Here is a 22,870-nt window from a genome sequence, read left to right as displayed (position 1 = left end):
CCTTCTCCCCCATTCTTTATACCTTGCTTTGAAATCCAGAAAGGACTGTGAAAAGTAGTTCAATAAGAGGAATTTGAAAACAATTCACAAATAATTAAGATAATTTAATCTAATGAATGAGTATCATAAACCAAATCCACAAGTATTTAAGTGCCTATAATGTGCAAAGCACCGCATTAGAACTAAAATATTATCATTCTACGGCAAAAAATTAAAGACAGCTCACTCAGAAGACCGCTCACTGCTTTCTCACAGGGGCATTCCTGATCAGACCTTGGAGGATGGATACAGATTTGGGTTACGGGGGTGGAATGGAGGAGCAGCCCAGGACAAACAGGAGTGTGTTTTTATACAAACTAAAGGAGACAGTGGTATGGAGTCCACATTCTGAACATTTTCCTAATCCTCTTCTTATACTATACTTAGGCAAAGCCAACCCCCTGCCCCCGCCAAAAGAAAGAGCCTAAATAAGAGACACTGCCTTTCTTCTTTTAGGACCACCAATAATTCATTCCAATCCAGATAGCACCAGTGTGATAGAAGAAATTCAGAACCCAGTAGAATTAACTTGAACAAGGCATTTACGTTTCTTAAGTTTACAAAAATGTTAGATAATTTTACTGTGCCTTTTTGACCACAAACCCCTTCTGGAGAGGAATAAGCACTTAGATGAGGCCACTCAGATCCTTTTCGCACAGAAGACTGTACTTTATTTTTCAGGGTAACACTTTGCAGGACGTTCTCCAGGTGTACAAGGTCATCGTCATCTTGTTTTGTTGTCACTCTCCCTCTGATCTGTGCACACCCGTGGCTTTCTTCTGCGCCGTGACCCACTTGTGCTCCTTGCATCCGGAGCACCAGATCAGAACACCAGCTGGCAGGCTGTCTACACTTGGATGTTATGACAGTCCCTCAAAATCTATTTGTTTAAGTTAATTTGCAGATGACCCTTACCCCACAGCCAGCTTCTTCCCCTAGGCTTGCCTGTCTTGGTGGAGTCTGCATTCTTGCTGGCAGCCTGGCTAGAAGACTGTTCCCTTTCCTTCTAACTCTATTTACACTTGATGTCCTATCAGACCGTAAACCCTGCCAGTGCCTCCTTCAACCCGTATCAGCTCTCACCCGGTCCAGGGTCACAGCCTCCTGCCAGGTCTCCCTCCTCTGAATCTCTGGCATTTCATTCTTCGAACAGAATTATCATCCCATAACCCAGGGCATATTTTCCCACTGTCCTGTTTAACATTCTCCTTCCTTGTTGCCTGCCATAAAGCAGAGTCCTTGACATAATTCTCAAATGTTAACGTTCAGAAGAATCACAAGGAATGCTGGCTTTAAATGCATGTTACCAGGCTCCCTTCCAGAGATTCGGGTGTGATAGTTCTGGAGTGGCACCAGGAAAGTGCTCTTATTATAAGCATCTTCCTTGTTTCCGATGCCTGAACTGTACTCTGGGAAATACTGCCTTGGAATGCATTCATGGCCTTCCCATTTTGTCTCCAGGCTCTTTTCCAGGCTCACCTCCTCTACATCTCCCCATCCTTTCTATCCTCCACCCACATTGGACGACTTGCTGACTCCTGGAGATGCATCTGTTTCTCTGGTCCTGCGTAATCCTCACTTGAAAATCTGCTCTTCTTTGACTCCACCTATAAAAATCATCAAACTTTGCTCAAACGCTTCCTAATTTCCCAGGCCAAGTTTGATGATTCCTTCCTCTGTTTTTCCTCTGTACTTGTGTAATCACACTTGTTTCATTCTTTTGTTTCATAATCTAGTTGTTTACTCTAACTGTAAGCTTTTTTAGAGAAAGAACTAAGTCATAGTTATTTGTCGCTCCCATATATCCATCAGGAGCACCAAAAAATCAAAAATAGATAAGATCTTTTGTTTGACTCCTAGGCGATTTCACATCTGTTTCACTTTTAACATCTTTTCTGGCTCAGAGGATATTTTGGACCCTTCAAGATTCCTGATTCCTTCTTATCCTGACAAATCTCTTTTTCCCATTCTGTAGGGACACTGCCCTGCAATTCTTTCTGGATTGGACAGCCCTATTATATTTAGATCTCAATTCTCAATTTCTTCTAAAAAAGAAGTACCATATAAAAGTAGACTAAAAATATGTGAACTTATCCATTCAAGATCATCTGGGCAGATGTTATGTGGTCAAAACTCTCTTAGTTGGAATGCACAATGAGTGGAGACATAGGTCTTGATCTCAGAAAGCTTCTAACGTAGTTGGATAAACAAGATATCACATACATGAACCGAATATGAATCACAGAAACAATGAATGGTTGAAGGTACAAAGAGTACCTAAAACAGAGGGAATTAATCAAAGTAGACATTGAAGCCATGTTGGGAGTGTGTTGGGGAGGGGCTGAGAGGAAACTCCAGATGGGAACTGGATGAGCAAAATGTCACCTGTCTGAAAGCGATGGAGAACATATCCATTTGGCTGACTCACATGACTTTGTTGGGTAACAAGCTATCAGGTTGGTTAAATTGGATTGTATTTTCTGTTACATCAGATGGGATGATGACAGTTGTGAGAAGTGATAACTATGTCATTTATTTCCAGTGTAATGGCTTTGGGTTTTCACTGTCACCAACAGGGACCTGTCTAGCAATATGATAATGGAGCTACCACCCCACATTTTCAAAGACCTGAAGCTTCTTCAAAAACTGTAAGTCCTTCTTCCCACTGTCATCAGATTTAAATGGCAACATCTTGAGTTTCCAAAATAATAATATCCTCATGCTTGTTTCCTCCTCCCTTCTAATGGTACAAAAGGAATCTGTCGTCCAATCCTCTTTTGTATCTCCACAAGAACCAGTTTGAAAGCCTTAAACAGCTTCAGTCTCTGTAAGTCAAGTGTAACCATATGTTGATTATAATTTTAGTGTGTGTGCTTTACCTAGGACCACATTTATTTTTAAACAGGTATTTGACACACAGGAGGGCTTTTAATTTGAGCATGCATCCTCAGACAGTTGTTAATATCATGATTACCATCAAGTATGTACCGAATGACAACAAAATCTCATTTTTTACCATTCAGTGTGTGTCAACACCATTTCTGTGTTTGAAGCTACATATAGCTCCTTCCTGAAAACAGAATTCATATGGAAAAATCTCTTACAGTTTTCACAAAGAATTAAATTTGCAATAGTTTTGTTACTAAGCAGTCGGTAAAAAAAAACAGCAAATTATATAAGACTTCTCTATTTTTTCACTTTTTCCCTTTCTTCTTTCCTACAACAGTCTACTTATAGCAATCCTCAGAGCATGCTTTTTACTTTTCAATCAGTAAAGAAAATATTATCCCATAAATATGAACATTCAGACAATTAATATTGTTTAGTATTTTAAAATTTCAAACATACTAGATTTTAAATGGTGCCAAGAACTCTGCCAGTTGTTCTTTGAACCGCGTCAGTTCCTCTCCCATGAATAGCCATTGCTGGTTAAAGTTTGGTTTTTTTTTCCCCACAGAGTGCATATTACTTTACCTCATCCCAGCCCAAAGCCTTTCTTCATTTAATTCCAAAGACCAATCCTTAATATCGCTTTTTATTCTTGCTAAATAGTTTTCTGTTGGAAATTAATACAAGATTTAGATTCTCAATAGATATTAGTGAACATCCAATGATGAAAAAGACTTGGTTCCTGCTCTCAAGAAGCCAGAAGATGTGGACAAAATGATCTTCCCTTCACTCACTACGTACTGAATTCCGAAAGGCAAAGTATCAAGTTACACATCGCGCCTTTCTGAAAAGTCAAAGTAGTAACTATTTACCCCATACTTCCCTTTCTTCATTTCTTTTCTTTCTTTAATGTCTCATTTTCTTTTTTCTAAAGATTCATTTATACATTTATTTTACAAACATTTATTAGCCACCAACTTAATCATAGCACTGTCTTGGGTACTCAGTATATAGTAGCCTCTGCTCTTTTGAAAACCACAGACTATTCATCAAATAATCACATATCCATGTAATGGTAAAATTGTGATAAGTTCAGGAGAAGCTAGAGAGCAAAAGAAAGAAGGGGGGGGGCGCGGAATCCTTTAAAAAGGACTCCAGAGTTTCCTGCAGGAGGGGCCCTGTGATGATTCAGTGGTAGAATTGTTTCCTAAGTCTCATTTCTGACCACCAAGGTCCTCTATAAAGGACTCAGTATGCAAAGGAAAACTCAGAACCTTGTCCAGAAATCCTTATTCAGATTTGCCCAAAAGAAGCTGAGTGAGAATCAAACATCTTTCAAAATAAGCCTTTAAAAAGCAAAAGGTTTCTATCTTTTTAGATTATCCTCTTTCCGTCTATGTTTCCAGAGAACATGGCAGGCTCCCTTAATTCATGCCATCCTGAAGTGTCTTCTAAGAATCCATATTTGAAGAAGCTTCTGCATAAATGAAGAGTGCTAGGGGTTATCATTGGAGCCCTGTGTGGACATTTTATGGGGTTGGAGGAATTACAGGAATTGTGCTTCCCACTGTTGTCTTAGAAAATGATTGTCCTGAATCGGAGTTCCTTTGATTATTGCTTCCATGGTTTTCTACCTTGAAGATACATAGGCCAGGAAGAAATTACTGTATTTAAATCCAGATTCTGACAAAACTCAGGCTGAAAATATCAAGTCCTGCCTGAAACCCTCTAACTCATATTTCGTGCTTTATAAAATCAAACTACAGAGCCAGTTTCACAATCATACAAATCACAACTGTCATTTTTAAATCAAAGAAATGAATGAACGTGTTTTATTAGAAGGTTGTTCTGCATATGAAAGTGATAAATCAGCTCCAAGTTACCGGAGGCATAAATAGAAATGGCAGTTTTCTAAGACAGTTTATTGTAAAATTTTCATCCTAATTTGAATTTATAACAAGATTTTAAAGCATGGTTTTTAAGATTGACAAAGAATACAATGATTTAAAAGTTAAATCCTAAAAACATGAAGCCTATTGTGCATATTTTCCAGAGACCTGGAAAGGATAGAGATTCCAAGTATAAACACACAAATGTTTCAGCCCATGAAGAATCTTTCTCACATGTATGTATGTATGAAAGAATGGGGAAAAAAGTATGGTGAAATGTTGCCGATGTTCTCTTTTAAACTGTCTGATGTATCACTGCAATGTGGGGTTTTTTAAGTTAATTAATTAATTTATTTATTTTGGGCTGCATTGGGTCTTTATCGCTGCACGTGGGCTTTCTCTAGTTGTGGCGAGTGGGAGCTACTCATTGTTGCGGTGGCTTCTCGTTGCGGAGCACAGACTCTAGGCGTGTAGGCATCAGTAGTTATAGCACGCGGGCTCAGTAGTTGTGGTGCACGGGCTTAGTTGCTCTGCGGCATGTGGGATCTTCCCGGACCAGGGCTCGAACCTGTGTCCCCTGCCACAGGTGGATTCTTAACCACTGCGCCACCAGGGAAGCCCCTGCAATGTGTTTTTATGCAAGAAAAGTCTTTTTATTGAGAACTTTTTAATTTTGTCACCTTTGGTCCCTGTTCAAATAGAGCTCAATATTATGATGGGCTGATACGAATGATACTTCTCTCTGGAAACATGCTGTTTATCCAGTTGAGGCCCAATAAGAGATTAGGGTACCAGAATGCCACATATGACACAAGATGAGGTCACTGGCTAATGATACTCAGGAGACCTGGAAACATTAATTCACCTCGCATGAGTGAGCAGTCAGCTACTCTAAGTTTTGAGCCCTTAAGAGGAAAGGTGCTATATAAATTCCAGGTGTTGTTTCTGTTACTGAGTGCACTGCAGAACGGAGGTAATTAATCTTTATAGTAGTTCTGATAAGTCACATTAATATATTTGGCTAAAGTGCACTGTGTAAGTTGTCTTAATATAGGAGTTTATGACATGATCATTTCTTTATCAACTGTGTAATCTAATGTGTTCATGACTTCAAAAATCAACCATTGTTATCCACAACAATAGGGAGGATTCGATGTAAGATATCAAGTTGGGATCAGCAAGGGGCTGAAATGGTTGGAGTGAAGGTGACCTTTTGGGAGACTATTTTGTTTATGTCTATGCAGTGGGTGTGATTACCCAAAGACAAGTATCTGATGTATATCCACATGGTTTTCATAACTTCTCTTTCTGTGGCTCTAGTCGATAAATATTTCATGAGGCTCTCATTTCCTTGCTGCAGGCAGAATGTGAAGTCTCCTTAGAACAGAGAAATTCAACCTTTGTAGAACTTGATGGAGAAGCTGCTGCTTTAAATATGAACCGCAGGTTGAGGTCAAGAAGGACCCAACAATTAACAGAAAATGTGTGAACTTAGTTACTTCCCTACTAAGTGACCTAGCGATTCTTCTTTCATCTTCCTTGCCCATCATTTATTGAAACACGTCCACCTGCCAACCAGTGCCCTGGTCCCAGTGGGAGGAGAGGTTGGACCACCGTAAGCTACCTGAGGGCAGGGATAGCCTTCAATATCTCTGTGTGACATACCCAGCTCTAAACCATGCATCATTCATTTGCCATCTAACAAGTATTTGTTGAGTACTTCCCTCATGCCAGGGAGAACACAGGGATGAATGGGAGAGAGAAGTGTCTGCCTCACAGAGCTTCCATTTAGCTTTGGGAACCAGAAAGTAAACTAGTTAACAAATTAATCATTAAGAAATGCTGGGAAGGAAAGGATAGCAAGATAAAGGGAAGGAAGGAGGATGTAGGTAGTTCACCTACAAGTCAGAGACGTGACAGTCAGGCAGCCCTGAGTGGAAGGAGACAATTCTTCCTGGAAGATTCTTCCAGCAAGAGAGAAAAGCAAAAGCACTGCAGTGAGAAGGGGGTGAGCCTGGCTTGTTTCGAGAATTAGAAGGGAGCTGACGTGTCTGGGTGGAGTGAGCACGGACAGGAAGCGCTGAGGCGGATCAGGGTAGCCAGGGGTCCAATCATGGGAGGCCTGGAAGCCGGGGCAAAGTAAAGCTTTCTTTTTTTTTTTTTTCCCTGCCTCTTTTTTTTTTCAAATTTTCTTCTACTTTATTTTTATTTTCACTTTTTTTACTGAGATATAATTGACATACAACATTATAGTTTCCTGTGTACAACATAATGATTCAATATTCGTATATATTGCAAAATGATCACCACAGTGAGTCTAGTTAACATCCGTCACCACACATTGTTACAAATTTTTTCTTGTGATGAGAACTTTCAATATCTACTCTCTTAGCTACTTTCAAATATACAAGACAGTATTATTAACTATAATCACCATGCTGTACCTTATCTTTCAAATGTTTTTAAATTGTTGTATTATATTGAACATCAGAAGTTTTTAAAAAGTGCAGAGGATATAGTATTCATATGTTGAGAACATTGGCTTTTTAAAATAAAACAGTTAATTGCTCTTTTAATTGTATCCAATGGAATTTTTTTTACCAAAGCAATTTTATCTACATATATAAATGTAAAAAATATATAAACAAACTTTCTTTAACTTGCTAGTTTAGCAATTGACTGGGCAGATGACAAAAAGTATTAGATGAAGAGAAAAGAACTAAAAGAGGTGGTGAACGAATATAAAAATAAAATGAGTTTTATGGGAGAAAATCCTAAACATAACAGGTTTGGAGAATGGCAGTAAACCAAATGATCTCCCCAATTCCAGCCCTTCAAGATTCCACACACTTAGACCATAAACACATTGATCACAGACAGGCCTGTATTTTTCTCTGGAAATGGAAATGGTCTAAGTCCTTCCAGGCCCTATTAAGGAATCTGTGTTTAAGGCAGCTGCTTCTCCTCACTTCAATGAGACTGAAGTCTAGTCTCAGGGACCTTCCCTTCCTGCCTGTATCAGGGAAAAGAAGGCTAGTTTAAGTGAATATACTTAAAACTAAGTACAAGACAGGAATGTTTTTTGTTTGTTTGTTTGTTTTTTGCGGTACACGGGCCTCTCACTGTTGTGGCCTCTCCCGTTGCGGAGCACAGGCTCCGGACGCGCAGGCTCAGCGGCCATGGCTCACGGGCCCAGCCGCTCCGCGGCATGTGGGATCTTCCCGGACCGGGGCACGAACCCGTGTCCCCTGCATCGGCAGGCGGACTCTCAACCACTGCGCCACCAGGGAAGCCCAACAGGATTGTTTTAAGTGAGCTACTCCGTGGGTCCCTTATATCCCAAACTGAAGCCCCTGAATGTTTGCTAAAGATCAATTTAACAATGACAATCTACTTTTTTGTAATACCCTAGACAATCACCCAATGTGATGGGGAAAAGTAGAGTCCTGGAGATTTCCCATGCTCATGTCCTCCCCTGACTCACCTCAGACGAGCCACAGCAGATACCTATGTTCTTTAGGTTCTTCACCTTTAAAGGAAGAACACTGCCTAGAGTAATGTAATATTTAATGAAGAACTCTGTAATTACATAATCACTACTAAACAAAAATAACCAAGCCTAGGGGCTTCCCTGGTGGCGCAGCGGTTGAGAGTCCGCCTGCCGATGCAGGGGACACGGGTTCGTGCCCCGGTCCGGGAAGATCCCACATGCCGCGGAGCGGCTGGGCCCGTGAGCCATGGCCGCTGAGCCTGCGCGTCCGGAGCCTGTGCTCCGCAACGGGAGGGGCCACAACAGTGAGAGGCCCGCGTACCGCAAATAAAATAAAATAAAATAACCAAGCCTAGTGAAGCCACATACCTAACACAGCTGCAGCCCCAATAGGACTGCAACTGTCGTTTCTGTGTCATTGCTGTAAAGTGACTCTTTTTTCCCTTTGACTTTAGTTATTTCAAAAACTTTCGATACTGCTCCTATGCTTCCCATGTCCGAATATGTATGCCCTTGACTGACGGCATTTCTTCATTTGAGGACCTCTTGGCTAACAATATCCTCAGAATATTTGTCTGGGTTATAGCTTTCATAACCTGCTTTGGAAATCTTTTTGTCATTGGCATGAGATCTTTCATTAAAGCTGAAAACATGACCCATGCTACGTCCATCAAAATCCTTTGTTGTAAGTATGTTTCCTATATAAATGAATTAAGGATGTCTTCGGAGAGCTGTGCTCTAGATTATATTGGCATTCAGCAAATGGCGTTTAATATGAATTATATATGCTGGGCAGTTTTTTTAAAGTATGAAGGTACTATTGTTCTCTTTGGCTACTCTTTTCTGGATTGCATGAATCTGCAGTGAGTTATGTCTTCAAAATGGGGTAACAGGGAGCCGATGAGTTAAGGGATGGATTATAGAGGACAGGTTGTGGGTTGCAGAACTATGTTTTGTTTAACCTTCAATTGCAATAGCATCCATGCTCCTCAAGCCCAGAAAATTATTCCTTTTATTAACTGTGTTAGTAATATCTTCTACTGTTTAAAACCTAGACCCCCCCATTCCCCTGCAAATTATCTCCCCACCACCATTTTTTTCAAAATTATAAAACAAAGATGCAGTGTAGTACCTTAGAAATAGTACACCTTTTGAAGCCCATTGGCTTCTAGGCACTATTGTAGGTTTTCCGTTAGTTCATTTAATACAGGAAGAAGGAAGCAGACCTAAATCAGAAAACTAAGACGGAGATGCTGGAACTACCAACATACATTCTATGACTCTTCAATAGGTGCGGACTGCCTGATGGGTGTTTATTTGTTCTTCGTTGGCTTCTTTGATCTAAAATACCGCGGGCAGTATCAGAAGTACGCGTTGCTGTGGATGGAGAGCTTACAGTGCCGCCTCCTGGGCTTCCTGGCCGTGCTGTCCACCGAGGTCTCCGTCCTCTTGCTGACGTACTTGACTTTGGAGAAGTTCCTGGCCGTCGTCTTTCCCTTCAGTAACATCCGTCCTGGAAAACGGCAGACCTCGGTCATCCTCATTGGCATCTGGATTGTGGGATTTTTAATAGCTGTGATTCCATTTTGGAAGGAGGATTATTTTGGAAACTTTTATGGAAAAAATGGAGTATGTTTCCCACTTTATTATGACCAAGCAGAAGATATTGGAAGCAAAGGGTATTCTCTTGGAATTTTCCTAGGTAAATTATATTTTTCATTTCCTGGACAAACGTTATTTTTGTAGCAATACCGTGGGTTTCAGTAAAGCCGTAGTTCTCCGTTTCAGAAAGTAAATAAATACAGTCAAGCCTGTTTCCTTTTTTAAAGAAAAGTCCTTGCTGTGTATTTATAGGAGGTTTTATTAAATTTTTTATTATAGAGATTTAGTGTGGAAAGCAAACACATACTGTCAGGATCTCTGACTGATCTTTTTATTATCTGTAAGACCCTTTGATTTCACGTTCATACAAAGTGACAATGCGCTGGAGGAATTCTAGTTCACGGCCTTGTCCTGTGACGCTACCAAGTTATTTGAGCTCATTTTTTTACAGTATAGATATGAGCTAAATAAATAATAATAAAATTCTTGAAACTGACTAGCAGGAGATTATCTGAATGGAAATACCAGGAAGGTTTATTACCTTTTGTAAATGCAGTTCCAAAGTCCGCAACGGAAGGGTGCTTAATAAAACTCTTCGCTTTTTAGTTTTCTTAATTCTCCCTAATTAAGGAGGGAGAATGAAGGGTTTTAGAAAAGAAAACGCTACCTTTTCTATTACAAATGAATGAGAAGTTTAGCCCTTAAAGACTAAAAAGACTTTTAAAATTGTCTAGTAGGTATCTCTCTTGCTTAAAACTAAGGCCATTCCCATGTCCCCTCTTTAACTAGGGCAGTATTATCATTTTGATTCTCCCTTCTCATCTTGTCCCCTCAACTAAGAAGTCAATAAGCTCCATCATCCTTTCGTTTTTTTTAATATTTGTTACCTGTTTTTTTAATTAATTAATTTATTTTTGGCTGCTTTGGGTGTTCGTTGCCGTGCGCGGGCTTTTTCTCGTTGTGGTGAGCGGGGGCTACTCTTCGTTGCGGTGCGCAGGCTTCTCATTGCGGTGGCTTCTCTTGTCGTGGAGCACAGGCTCTAGGCGCGTGGGCTCAATAGTTGTGGCTCGCGGGCTCTGGAGTACAGGCTCAGTAGTTGTGGTGCATGGGCTTAGTTGCTCTGTGGCATGTGGGATCTTCCCGGATCAGGGATTGAAGCTGTATCCCCTGCATTGGCAGGCAGGTTCTTAACCAGAGCACCACCAGAGAAGTCCTCATCCTTTCTTTTTCATCAAATACTTTTCCCTCGAAATACACCTTTGCCTTCTCTTTCTTCCAGTCTCTACCTACTGCTGTCACCTTTGCTTAAAGCCTTATGACCTCTGCCCTGAATTATTACATTAGCCCTCACTGGTCTTTTGGCTTCTGGGGTCTTCTCTTTCCTTCTTATCTGTTCACTACCTGAGTACCAAAAGGACTGAGTATCTTCTGCTCAGAGACTTTCAGGAACTCCCTACAACCAAGGACAAGTTTAAATTAGTCACTTAAAGCCCATCACAAAATGGTCCTAACCACCCCTCCCAGCTATTCTCCATCTATTCCTTCTCTTCTTCCTTTGAAAAAGAAAACACTTTATTTGCACCATTTTAATAATACTCCTCAATAAACCCTAGTTGACAGCCATTTTTTCGTGGCTATGGCACACCTACAATGTTGTAAGCCATTCCTGGCATAGGTGCACTTCGTGGAAACCCTCTCTCCCTCACACACACATATGCACACACACTACTGTACGTTCATTGGTTCAGACAGGATTTATTAAGCACCTCCTATAGGCCAGGCACTATTTTGGGAACTGGAGAAAAAACAGATTGGCCCCACAGATCTGCAGCCAGAAAGAAGGATGAAGACAAGGAAACACGTCCTCATGTCACAAGCTGACAGATGCCACGAAGGAGGAGTACAGGATGTTCTAGGAGCCCCAGATCTGAGGATCAGGGAAGACATCCCAGTAGAAATGAATCCAAACGGAGGCCCAGAGGATGAGGACACATTAGCCAAGTGAAGGCAGAGGTCGTGTTCCAGGAGCTAGAGACCCACAGCCAGGGAAAAGACCCGGATAAAGGGCAAAAGAACTATCATCTATTGAGATGATCATATGGTGTTTCTCCTTCAATTTGTTAATATGGTGTATCACATTGATTGATTTGCGTATACTGAAGAATCCTTGCATTCCTGGGTTAAACCCCACTTGATCATGCTGTACAATCCTTTTAATGTGCTGTTGGATTCTGTTTGCTAGTATTTTGTTGAGGATTTTTGCATCTATGTTCATCAGTGATATTAGCCTGTAGTTTTCTTTCTTTGTGACATCTTTGTCTGGTTTTGGTATCGGGGTGATGGTGGCCTCGTAGAATGAGTTTGGGAGTGTTCCTCCCTCTGCTATAGTTTGGAAGAGTTTGAGAAGGATAGGTGACAATTCTTCTCTAAATGTTTGATAGAATTCGCCTGTGAAGCCATCCGGTCCTGGGCTTTTGTTTTTTAGAAGATTTTTAATTACAGTTTCAATTTCAGTGCTTGTGATTGGTCTGTTCATATTTTCTATTTTCCTGGTTCAGTCTTGGAAGGTTGTGCATTTCTAAGAATTTGTCCATTTCTTCCAGGTTGCCCATTTTATTGGCATAGAGTTGCTTGTAGTAGTCTCTTAGGATGCATTGTATTTCTGCAGTGTCAGTTGTTACTTCTCCTTTTCTATTTCTAATTCTATTGATTTGAGTCTTCTCCCTTTTTTTGTTGATGTCTGGCTAATCGTTTATCAATTTTGTTTATCTTCTCAAAGAAGCAGCTTTTAGTTTTACTGATCCTTGCTATCGTTTCCTTCATTTCTTTTTCATTTATTTCTGATCTGATCTTTATGATTTCTTTCCTTCTGCTAACGTTGGTTTTTTTTTGTTCTTCTTTCTCTAATTGCTTTAGGTGTAAGGTTAGGTTTTTTATTTGAGATGTTTCTTGTTTCTTAAGGTAGGATTGTATTGCTATAAACTTCCCTCTTAGAACTGCTTCTGCTGCATCCCAAAGGTTTTGGGTGGTCCTGTTTTCATTGTAATTTGTTTCTAGGTATTTTTTGACTTCCTCTTTGATTTCTTCAGTGATATCTTGGTTATTTAGTAGTGTATTGTTTAGCCTCCATATGTTTGTATTTTTTACAGATTTTTTCCTGTAATTGATATCTAGTCTCATAGTGTTGTGGTCAGAAAAGATACATGGTATGATTTCAATTTTCTTAAATTTACCAAGGCTTGATTTGTGACACAAGATATGATCTCTCCTGGAGAACGTTCCATGAGCACTTGAGAAGAAGGTGTATTCTGTTGTTTTTGGATGGAATGTCCTATAAATATCAATTAAGTCCATCTTGTTTAATGTATCATTTAAAGCTTGTGTCTCCTTATTTATTTTCATTTTGGATGATGTGTCCATTGGTGAAAGTGGGGTGTTAAAGTCCCCTACTATGAATATGTTACTGTCGATTTCCCCTTTTACGGCTGTTAGTATTTGCCTTATGTATTGAGGTGCTCCTATGTTAGGTGCATAAATATTTACAATTGTTATATCTTCTTCTTGGATCGATCCCTTGATCATTATGTAGTGTCCTTCTTTGTCTCTTGTAATACTCTTTATTTTAAAGTCTATTTTGTCTGATATGAGAATTGCTACTCCAGCTTTCTTTCGATTTGCATGGAATATCTTTTTCCATCCCCTCACTTTCAGTCTGTATGTGTCCCTAGGTCTGAAGTGGGTCTCTTGTAGACAGCATATATACAGGTCTTGTTTTTGTATCCATTCAGCTAGTCTGTGTCTTTTCATGGGAGCATTTAATCCATTTACATTTAAGGTAATTATCAATATGTATGTTCCTATTACCATTTTCTTAATTGTTTTGGGTTTGTTATTGTAGGTCGTTTCCTTCTCCTGTGGTTCCTGCCTAGAGAAGTTCCTTTAGCACTTGTTGTAAAGCTGGTTTGGTGGTGCTGAATTCTCTGAGCTTTTGCTTGTCTGTAAAGGTTTTAATTTCTCTGTCAAATCTGAATGAGATCCTTGCTGGGTAGAGTAATGTTGGTTGTAGGTTTTTCTCCTTCATCACTTTAAATATGTCCTGCCAGTCCCTTCTGACTTGCAGAGTTTCTGCTGAAAGATCAGCTGTTAACCTTATGGGGATTCCCTTGTGTGTTATTTGTTGTTTTTCCCTTGCTGCTTTTAATATTTTTTCTTTGTATTTAATTTTTGATAGTTTGATTAATATGTGTCTTGGCGTTTCTCCTTGGATTTATCCTGTATGGGACTCTCTGTGCTTCCTGGACTTGATTAACTATTTCATTTCCCATATTAGGGAAGTTTTCAACTATAATCTCTTCAAATATTTTCTCAGTCCCTTTTTCTCTTCTTCTGGAACCCCTATAATTCGAATGTTGGTGCATTTAATGTTGTCCCAGAGGGCTCTGAGACTGTCCTCATTTCTTTTCATTCTTTTTTCTTTATTCTGCTCTGCAGTAGTTATTTCCACTATTTTATCTTCCAGGTCCATTATCCATTCTTCTGCCTCAGTTATTCTGCTATTGATCCCTTCTAGAGAATTTTAAATTTCATTTATTGTGTTGTTCATCATTGTCTGTTTGTTCTTTAGTTCTTCTAGGTCCTTGTTAAATGTTTCTTGTATTTTCTCTATTCTATTTCCAAGGTTTTGGATCATCTTTACTATCATTACTCTGAATTCTTTTTCAGGTAGACTGCCTATTTCCTCTTCATTTGTTAGGTCTGGTGGGTTTTTATCTTGCTCCTTCACCTGCTGTGTGTTTTTCTGTCTTCTCATTTTACTTAACTTACTGTGTTTGGGATCTCCTTTTCACAGGCTGCAGGTTCGTAGTTCCCATTGTTTTTGGTGTCTGTCCCCAGTGGCTAAGGTTGGTTCAGTGGGTTGTGTATGCTTTCTGGTGGAGGGGACTCGTGCCTGTGTTCTGGTGGATGAGGCTGGATCTTGTCTTTCTGGTGGGCAGGTCCATGTCTGGTGGTGTGTTTTGGGGTGTCTGTGGCCTTATTATGATTTTAGGCAGCCTCTCTGCTAATGGGTGGGGTTGTGTTCCTGTCTTGCTAGTTGTTTGGCATAGGGTGTCCAGCACTGTAGCTTGCTGGTCGTTGAGTGGAGCTGGGTCTTGGCATTGAGATGGAGATCTCTGGGAGATTTTCGCCATTTGATATTACATGGGGCTGGGAGGTCTCTTGTGGACCAGTGTCCTGAACTTGGCTCTGCCACCTCAGAGACACAGCCCTGACGCCTGGCTGGAGCACCAAGAGCCTGTCCTCCACACGGCTCAGAATAAAAGGGAGAAAAAATAGAAAGCAATTGAGAAAGAAGATAAAATAAAGTAAAATAATATAAAATAAAGTTATTAAAAGAAAAAATAATTATTAAGAAAAAAAATTTTTTAAGTAATAAAAAGAAAACACACACACACAAAACGGACAGACAGAACCCTAGGACAAATGGTAAAAGCAAAGCTATAAAGACAAAATCACACACAGAAGCATACACATACACACAAAAAGAGAAAAAGGAAAAAAATATATATATATCTTTGCTCCCAAAGTCCACCTCCTCAATTTGGGATGACTCGTTGTCTATTCAGGTATTCCACAGATGCAGGTAACATCAAGTTGACTGTGGAGATTTAATCCGCTGCTCCTGAGGCTGCTGGGAGAGATTTCCCTTTTTCTTCTTTGTTCTCACAGCTCCCAGGGGCTCAGGTTTGGATTTGGCCCCGCCCCTGCCTGTAGGTCACTTGAGGGCATCTGTTCCCCGCTCAGACGGGACGGGGTTAAAGGAGCAGCTGATTCGGTGGCTCTGGCTCACTCAGGCCGGGGGGAGGGAGGGGTATGGATGCGGGGCGAGCCTGCGGCGGCAGAGGCCGGCGAGACGTTGCACCAGCCTGAGGCACGCCGTGCGTTCTCCCGGGGAAGTTGTTCCTGGGTCATGGGACCCTGGCAGTGGCGGGCTGCACAGGCTCACAGGAGAGGAGTTGTGGAAAGTGACCTGTGCTCGCACACATGATTCTTGGTGGCTGCAGCAGCAGCCTTAGTGTCTTATGCCCGTCTCTGGGGTCTGCGCTGAAGCCGCGGCTCACTCCCGTCTCTGGAGCTCGTTTAGGCGATGCTCTGAATCCTGTCTCCTCGCGCACACCGACACAATGGCCTCTTGCCTCTTCGGCAGGTCCAGGCTTTGTCCCAGACTCCCTCCCAGCTAGCCGTGGTGCACTAGCCCCCTTCAGGCTGTGTTCACGCCGCCAACCCCAGTCCTCTCCCTGCGATCTGACCTCCAAAGCCCGAGCCTCAGCTCTCAGCCCCGTCCGCGCCGGCGGGTGAGCAGACAAGCCTCTCGGGCTGGTGAGTGCTGGTCGGCCCCGATCCTCTGTGCGGGAATGTCTCCACTTTGCCCTCTGCACCCCTCTTGCTGTGCTCTCCTCCGCGGCTCCGAAGCTTCCCTCCTCTGCCTCCCGCAGTCTCCGCCCCCGAACGGGCTTCCTAGTGTGTGGAAACCTTTCCTCCTTCACGGCTCCCTCCCACTGGTGCAGGTCCCGTCCCTATTCTTTTGTCTCTGTTTTTTCCTTTTTCTTTTGCCCTACCCAGTTACGTGGGGGAGTTTCTTGCCTTTTGGGAGGTCTGAGGTCTTCTGCCAGCGTTCAGTAGGTGTTCTGTAGGAGTTGTTCCACGTGTAGATGTATTTCTGGTGTATCTGTGGGGAGGAAGGTGATCTCCGCATCTTACTCTTCAGCCATCTTGAAGCTCCTCCCTTATTTTATTCTTAACTAAACTTTTTGACAATAGGCCTGAGATAAATTAATTTTGTGAAATTCTATTTATATGAATATATAATGAGATTCCATGGAATATGAAATCTTTTGGATAAAAACAATGGAACACCTTGAATTTGTAGAATTTTTCCCTAGACTTCACCAGTCTTACATACAGTCTAATCAGATGAACATTTTTTAAATAACTTTGAAATTATATGGGAATTTTATGTTCACTATAAGGAATAAGATGATCAGTTTTAGGATTTTTATGATAGCAAGAATATAACAGAGCAACAAAGAAGTCAGCATTATACGATAATGATAAGTGAGAATCTTCTGAACATATTTGACCCTAAAAGAGTAATTTATATAGTTGAATTTTTAATTTTTCTGTTATTCCTTGTTTTTCTAAAACAAGTCTCAAAGGTTCTGAATTTTAGTTTAGATTACTGTGGGCAATCTGAAGAAAAAATAAAAATGTATTTTAGTCCTATGTATTATTTTTTGAAAACCAAAAATCATAAAAAATAATGTTTCTGAGGCTGTTGTCTTCTTGATATTCCAAGGATATCTTTTTCATATTTATAAGTTAAAGGGATAGGGGCGAATTGATTTCTTGAGCTGTGCATGTGATTACAGTAATCCCTTAAGGTTTGAATTTGCAGAGAACTAAAAATGAAATAGCTGTTTTCCTGCTTTAAAAAAGCTAAAATTTACCTCATGATATACGTAGATCTGAATTTCAAAGTCTACAATTCTTGGAAAAGTGTTTACGTATTTAAAATAGCTTTTTGATCTGGCAAACCCAGTTTTTTTAACTTGTTCCAGTTTACAGCCTTGGATTCAGGGTTTTAGCTGATTTACCACTGGGTTTATAACAAGAATGCTTCCTGGAAGTACAGGGGAGGGGAAGAGGCACCATATTGAACATCTAAGTAACACAGTATTTCTACTGTTGATTTATACACCTGAGATGTTAAGAGGTGTGCTTTTCCCAACAGGTGTGAATTTGCTGGCTTTTCTCATCATTGTGTTTTCCTATACTATTATGTTCTGTTCCATTCAAAAAACTGCCTTGCAGACTTCAGAAGTGAGGAATAACACTGGAAGAGAGGCGGCCGTCGCAAACCGTTTCTTTTTTATAGTGTTCTCTGATGCCATCTGCTGGATTCCTGTATTTGTAATTAAAATCCTTTCCCTCTTCCGGGTGGAAATACCAGGTCAGTCCCTTCTGTTATTCCCAAGTACATTGTGCTTTCTTATGCCCTTTGTTTGACGAGGTGAGAATACAGTCCGTCACATATAGTAAGTTCTCCATAAATACCTACAACTTGAATACAAAGGTTTAGGATTTCCTAAGTGTTTTATAATCAGTATTCTAAGATAGGAACCGAGTAATGGTGCAACCCAGACAAGAATAACAAAAACACAGGAGACAGAGGAAAAATAAGTCTTAGTGTCTTGCTTCCACTTGGGCTACGTAGTGATGCTTCACCAAGAGTACCTAAAACAACACAAAATATACGTGTCCAGGTTCCACCCTGGGCCTCTGAATTTAGTCTATAGGGGCCAAGGCCTCTACATGGGTGTTTTGTGATTCTAAGGTGCACACCCCTGATTAAGAACCACCGGTCTATTTCATGGCCCTAGCCACGTGGTTGTCACACTGTGCCCTGTGGAGGTCTAATGTTCCATGAAAGTGCCTATCTAAAAGGCCACACCCCTACTTCAACCAGAGAAAATCACCTTTCATTAGTTAGGATTTTGCTTGAAGGCCTTTCTGGGACCTAGAAATTGTAGCCATCCTAGGGTCCACCCAGGGCTTTTGCCCAGCCCTCAGGGAAACAAACTTTGGGATCATCTTCAACTCACTTTTTCAGCCTATTGCAAATCTATTTGGAGTGTTCCTCCAGGGCAGGAATTGTCTTCTTCATCTTGGTAGAAGATGTTTTCAGAATTTGTACCAGAGGAACATCTTTAACAATCATCTTATTTTATTCTTAACTAAACTTTCTGACAATAGGCCTAAAATAAATCGATTTTGTGAAATTCTATTTGTATGACTTTATAATGAGATTCCATGGAATATGAAATCTTTTGGATAAAAAGAAAAGAAGTGTCGAGCATGGGGTTGACACATCAGAAGCCCTTATAAAAGAGTGATGAATGTACAAGTAACAAACACCTGCAACTATTTATGTCCCTCTGCCTTGCCAAATGCCTCACTGCAAAATGACATACAACATTTGCAGCATCCCCTTAACCTCTGAGCTTAGTCCCACAACAAGGTTTTCTGATAGCAGGGGTGGTAATCATTATTCCTGGAGAGAGTCTAAGACATTTTAGATCATGGTATGGAACTAGAACAGGAAAAAAAATCATGAAAATGTTGTTGGGCCACACATTGGTCTTTCTCTACATTTTATAGTTCAGTCCTTTGAGGTTCGTCTTGAATACCTCAGTGCACCTAGGAGAGAAGTCTTTACCACACTTGACTAAGCCCCTGCTCGCTTGCCCAACTCCCCATGGTGTCGTAGAAATTGCTACATTCATGGACCTAAATGGCCGCTGTCCCCACCCTCCAAGAACTCTGGGGTCTGCTCCATCATGGTAGGTCACTGAGAGTACATGGGGTCAGCCCCAAAGATAAGCTGGCTTCAGCCCTCCCATCTCAGGACTTACCTGCTAACCTTACATCAGTGAGTCATCCTGAGACAAACAGGAAGTCTCATTCCTGATCACAACCTCCTTTCGGGACACAACAGACAAAAAACAGCTGACTGTTTTTCTTCAGTCACAAACTGTTCATATCTAATTTTTTTAAAAATTAAGGACAGATAATATAGTAATATAAAACTTCATTTAATAAATCTAAGGTATGCTAAATACAAACGTATTTCTTCCGTATTCTTTCCAGTTAAAAAGAAATAAGGAAAAGAAAGAGAAGACGGGGTGGAAAAGAGGAAAGGCAAACATAGAAAAAGGAGAAGGGAGAGATCAAAGGGAAGGAGGAAAGGGCAGATAAAGTCAAAGACGTGGAAAAGTAAACCGGAGGAAGAACAGACGGGATGTAGGGAACAGAGCAGGGCTAAGAGAAGAACAAGCAACAGTGTCTGAAGGATAAGAAATTTACAGGATGGGGAGGGAAGGAGGGGGTCACAAAGGAGAGGGGGAGAGGAAGGATGCTAGGCTTATGTCCAGCTCTCACCTGAGATGGCAGGTCTCAGACTTTTGAAGATGGGGGAGGAGACAGCAGAGTGTGGTGGGACTGGAGAACCCCAGGTTCTGAAAATGGTTGTCCGCAGAGCCGGCCCAGTTCACTGACTTCAGTCATGTAAGTTATCGTCAGCCCCTTTCACAGATAAGGCAGTTGAGGTCTGAGGAGCTTAGGGGATTTGCCCACAGTCACACAGCTAAGAAGTGTGTAACCCTGGGAGCAGGCTCTGTTTAAGGGAGAAAATAGATTTCATCCTAACCAAGCAACTGATGTACCGTCGGCCCTCCGTAGCCCTGCGTTCCAAATCCATGCATTTCAACCAACTGCAGACGGAAAATATTGGAAACAAATTTCCAGAGAGTTCCAAAAAGCAAAACTTTAATTTGCCTTGTGCTGGCAAATAGCATTTACATTGTATTTACAACTCTTTACATGGCTGTACCTTGTATTAGGTGAAGTAATCTAGGGATGATGTAAAGTATACGGGGGGATGTGCATAGGTTATATGCAAATACTATGCCATTTTATTTAACGGACTTGAGAACCTGTGGATTTCGGTGTCTGTGGAGCTCCTGGAACCACTCCCATGGTGGATACTGAGGGACAACTGAATTCAGAAAGGACACTGCCATCCAAAATTTCTCCTCACTTTTTCTGGCATATTTCCCTTAATATTCTATTAGCCTTTGTAAGCCTTCACACAGAAGGAATTCGTTGAGTTTGGAGATATATTCTTTTTTGCTCTTCAAATCTTCTGACTGCACTCTGAATATAGTAGCGGGGATATGAGGGCGGGGCAGGAAGACCTTCAGGACTGAAATTCAGACCAAGGTCAGAGCTGACTCTGGACCAGAACCTTCTAGTTCTGGACACTGTCCTATTGATTATGAATTATTTCCTCATTTTCTTATTTTTCTATAAGAAAGGGCAATGAAAACAAGAAGAATACATTATGTATCAATTTATAGTGTATGAAGTGTTTTCACATATCTCCTCCCACGTTGTTTCGTAACAACGTGCGAAGTCGTTTCTGAAACTCAGAAAAGTCGGTGGTAGGACCTTGAATTCGTAGCTCCCGTGCTCTTCCAGCAGAGAGCTTTTCCATGAGGTGAGAGAGGACATAAACGAGCCACGTAGCCGTCTCAAAAGTAGCTTTGACGATAAAATGTTATGTGTCTTGTGTCTATGAAAACCTCAGCTTTCTTTCACACTTCGTTTCCTTCTCAGAAACAATCACTTCCTGGGTCGTCATTTTTTTCCTCCCAGTAAACAGTGCCTTGAACCCAATCCTCTACACTCTCACAACCAGCTTTTTCAAAGACAAGTTGAAACAGCTGCTGCACAAACATCAGAGGAAATCGATTTTCAGAACTAAAAAAAAAAGTTTGTCTACATCCATCGTGTGGGCCGATGACTCGTCTTCAGTGAAACTTGGGGTTTTGAACAAAATAAACCTCGAGGAGAATATAGTGAAACCAGCTTCCTAGTACTGGTTTTGGAGCACTGGACTTTCAATGGACTACCTAAAAAAGCACAGCATTTGGAAGATGACATCTGCAGTCCTTTTCATCTTTACCAACGGCGACCCTTTCTGCACAGACAGCACGGCAGGATGATGTCAGGCACTGCATTCCGGTGGCAGCTGTACTGTTTATCAGCTGGGCTGAGAACTGTACCTGAGAGTTCTCCTCACCGACATGCCTGAAATGCACAAGTGAAGCCATAAATAGTAGGCTGATAAGCAGTTGTTCTCTAGCTCGTCAACGCGGCCAACCTACCAGCGGATGCCCACACGTTGGCGCTGCGTGGTCTGTTTTTAAACTGAATTGTGCTGTCCATAAAATAAAAACAGTCACGACATCTAACACTAGCGTGACGGGAATAGCATAAGCCTAACATCTCTCTCCTTGCTTTTTCAACGTCAAGTGAAATCATCAGCATCCTGCTGAACTGATAGCGAAGGATTTCCGAGATGTCCACCCACCTCAAGTCCTGCCCTATGGAGGCCCGTGGATTAGTGGCTTTGAAAGCAGAACTTCATACAGGTTCGAAGTCGAACATATGACCAGAGAGGCACGCTGACCATTTGCCTAGTACCATTCACCTTTTCAGCTTGTATTTAATGTGAGAAGAACTGAGCTCTCAAAATATTTTTCTTAAGGTTGCCCATGCCATAAAGGAAAATTGGGCACTCCAACTGCCAAAAACTACATTTTAATATGTTTTAAAGTATAATTTCTTAAGAGCGGTATCCCTATTGCTGGCAAGTTCTGCCATCATAGAACATACAGATAAGAAGGGTTAAGGGGGATTTAAGAACACTGGACTCAGATCAATTCCTGTTGTTTTTAACCAAAAGGCTGGTAAGTTTGGATTTGTTTTTTGAAAATAAAAAGTAGTTGTGAAGTCCTGGACATGTTTTTATATGGAAAGTTTATATGTCAAAAAGAATCAGGTAAATAAAATTATATTTTGCATTTGTCTATACATTATTTTAAATTCAATAAAGACCACAGATAGGGCTTATTGACTGTTACCCATGTTTTTCTTGGTAGAGAATATAACTAGGAAGCAAACACAGCACCGCAGTTAACAAGACACCTCTTTACACTTTTCTTTCTCTTCCCCCCTCTTTCAAAGCATGAAGCAGTAACTTAATTTCTTTACTCTTCGCTTCATTCTGAGTTCCTTTAATGAGATGAAATGTAAGCAGCTGACTAAGAACTCCACATCACCTCCTACTGCATATTAAATGAGATGCCCTTTTATCCAGTAGCATCCAGGAAAGAAAGAATCCCAGAGTTTCTGCATCACAGCTGTGTCGCTAATTTACCTGTCAGTATCTAATATTGACTAAAACCATCATGGGAGTTCCTTTATTTTGATCAAGTGAGATATTTCTTACATCAGGGAAATCGTTTCACTCTTATTCTAGAAATAATGTCCCTACCCATTG

At 41.0% G+C, this 22,870-nt stretch overlaps 1 protein-coding gene across 1 annotated transcript in view; it reads left to right on the top strand.

The window, feature by feature from the left end:
• The window catches only part of RXFP2 (relaxin family peptide receptor 2), a 62,397-nt gene extending 40,038 nt beyond the window's left edge, over positions 1–22,359 (top strand). Inside the window, exons 12-18 of the mRNA XM_067713156.1 lie at positions 2,616–2,687; positions 2,795–2,866; positions 4,982–5,053; positions 8,763–8,992; positions 9,599–10,009; positions 17,699–17,917; positions 21,142–22,359. Coding sequence (XP_067569257.1) covers positions 2,616–2,687; positions 2,795–2,866; positions 4,982–5,053; positions 8,763–8,992; positions 9,599–10,009; positions 17,699–17,917; positions 21,142–21,401 — 1,336 coding nt within the window. The 3' untranslated portion in view covers positions 21,402–22,359. The remainder of the gene's footprint in view (positions 1–2,615; positions 2,688–2,794; positions 2,867–4,981; positions 5,054–8,762; positions 8,993–9,598; positions 10,010–17,698; positions 17,918–21,141) is intronic.
• The last annotated feature ends 511 nt before the right edge of the window (positions 22,360–22,870 follow it).

This window comes from Pseudorca crassidens, chromosome 18 (assembly GCF_039906515.1).
Source record: "Pseudorca crassidens isolate mPseCra1 chromosome 18, mPseCra1.hap1, whole genome shotgun sequence".
NCBI classification, from domain to species: Eukaryota; Metazoa; Chordata; class Mammalia; order Artiodactyla; family Delphinidae; genus Pseudorca; species Pseudorca crassidens.
The sequence above is the reverse complement of the archived record's forward strand: the minus strand, read 5'-3'. Positions and strand labels throughout refer to the sequence as shown.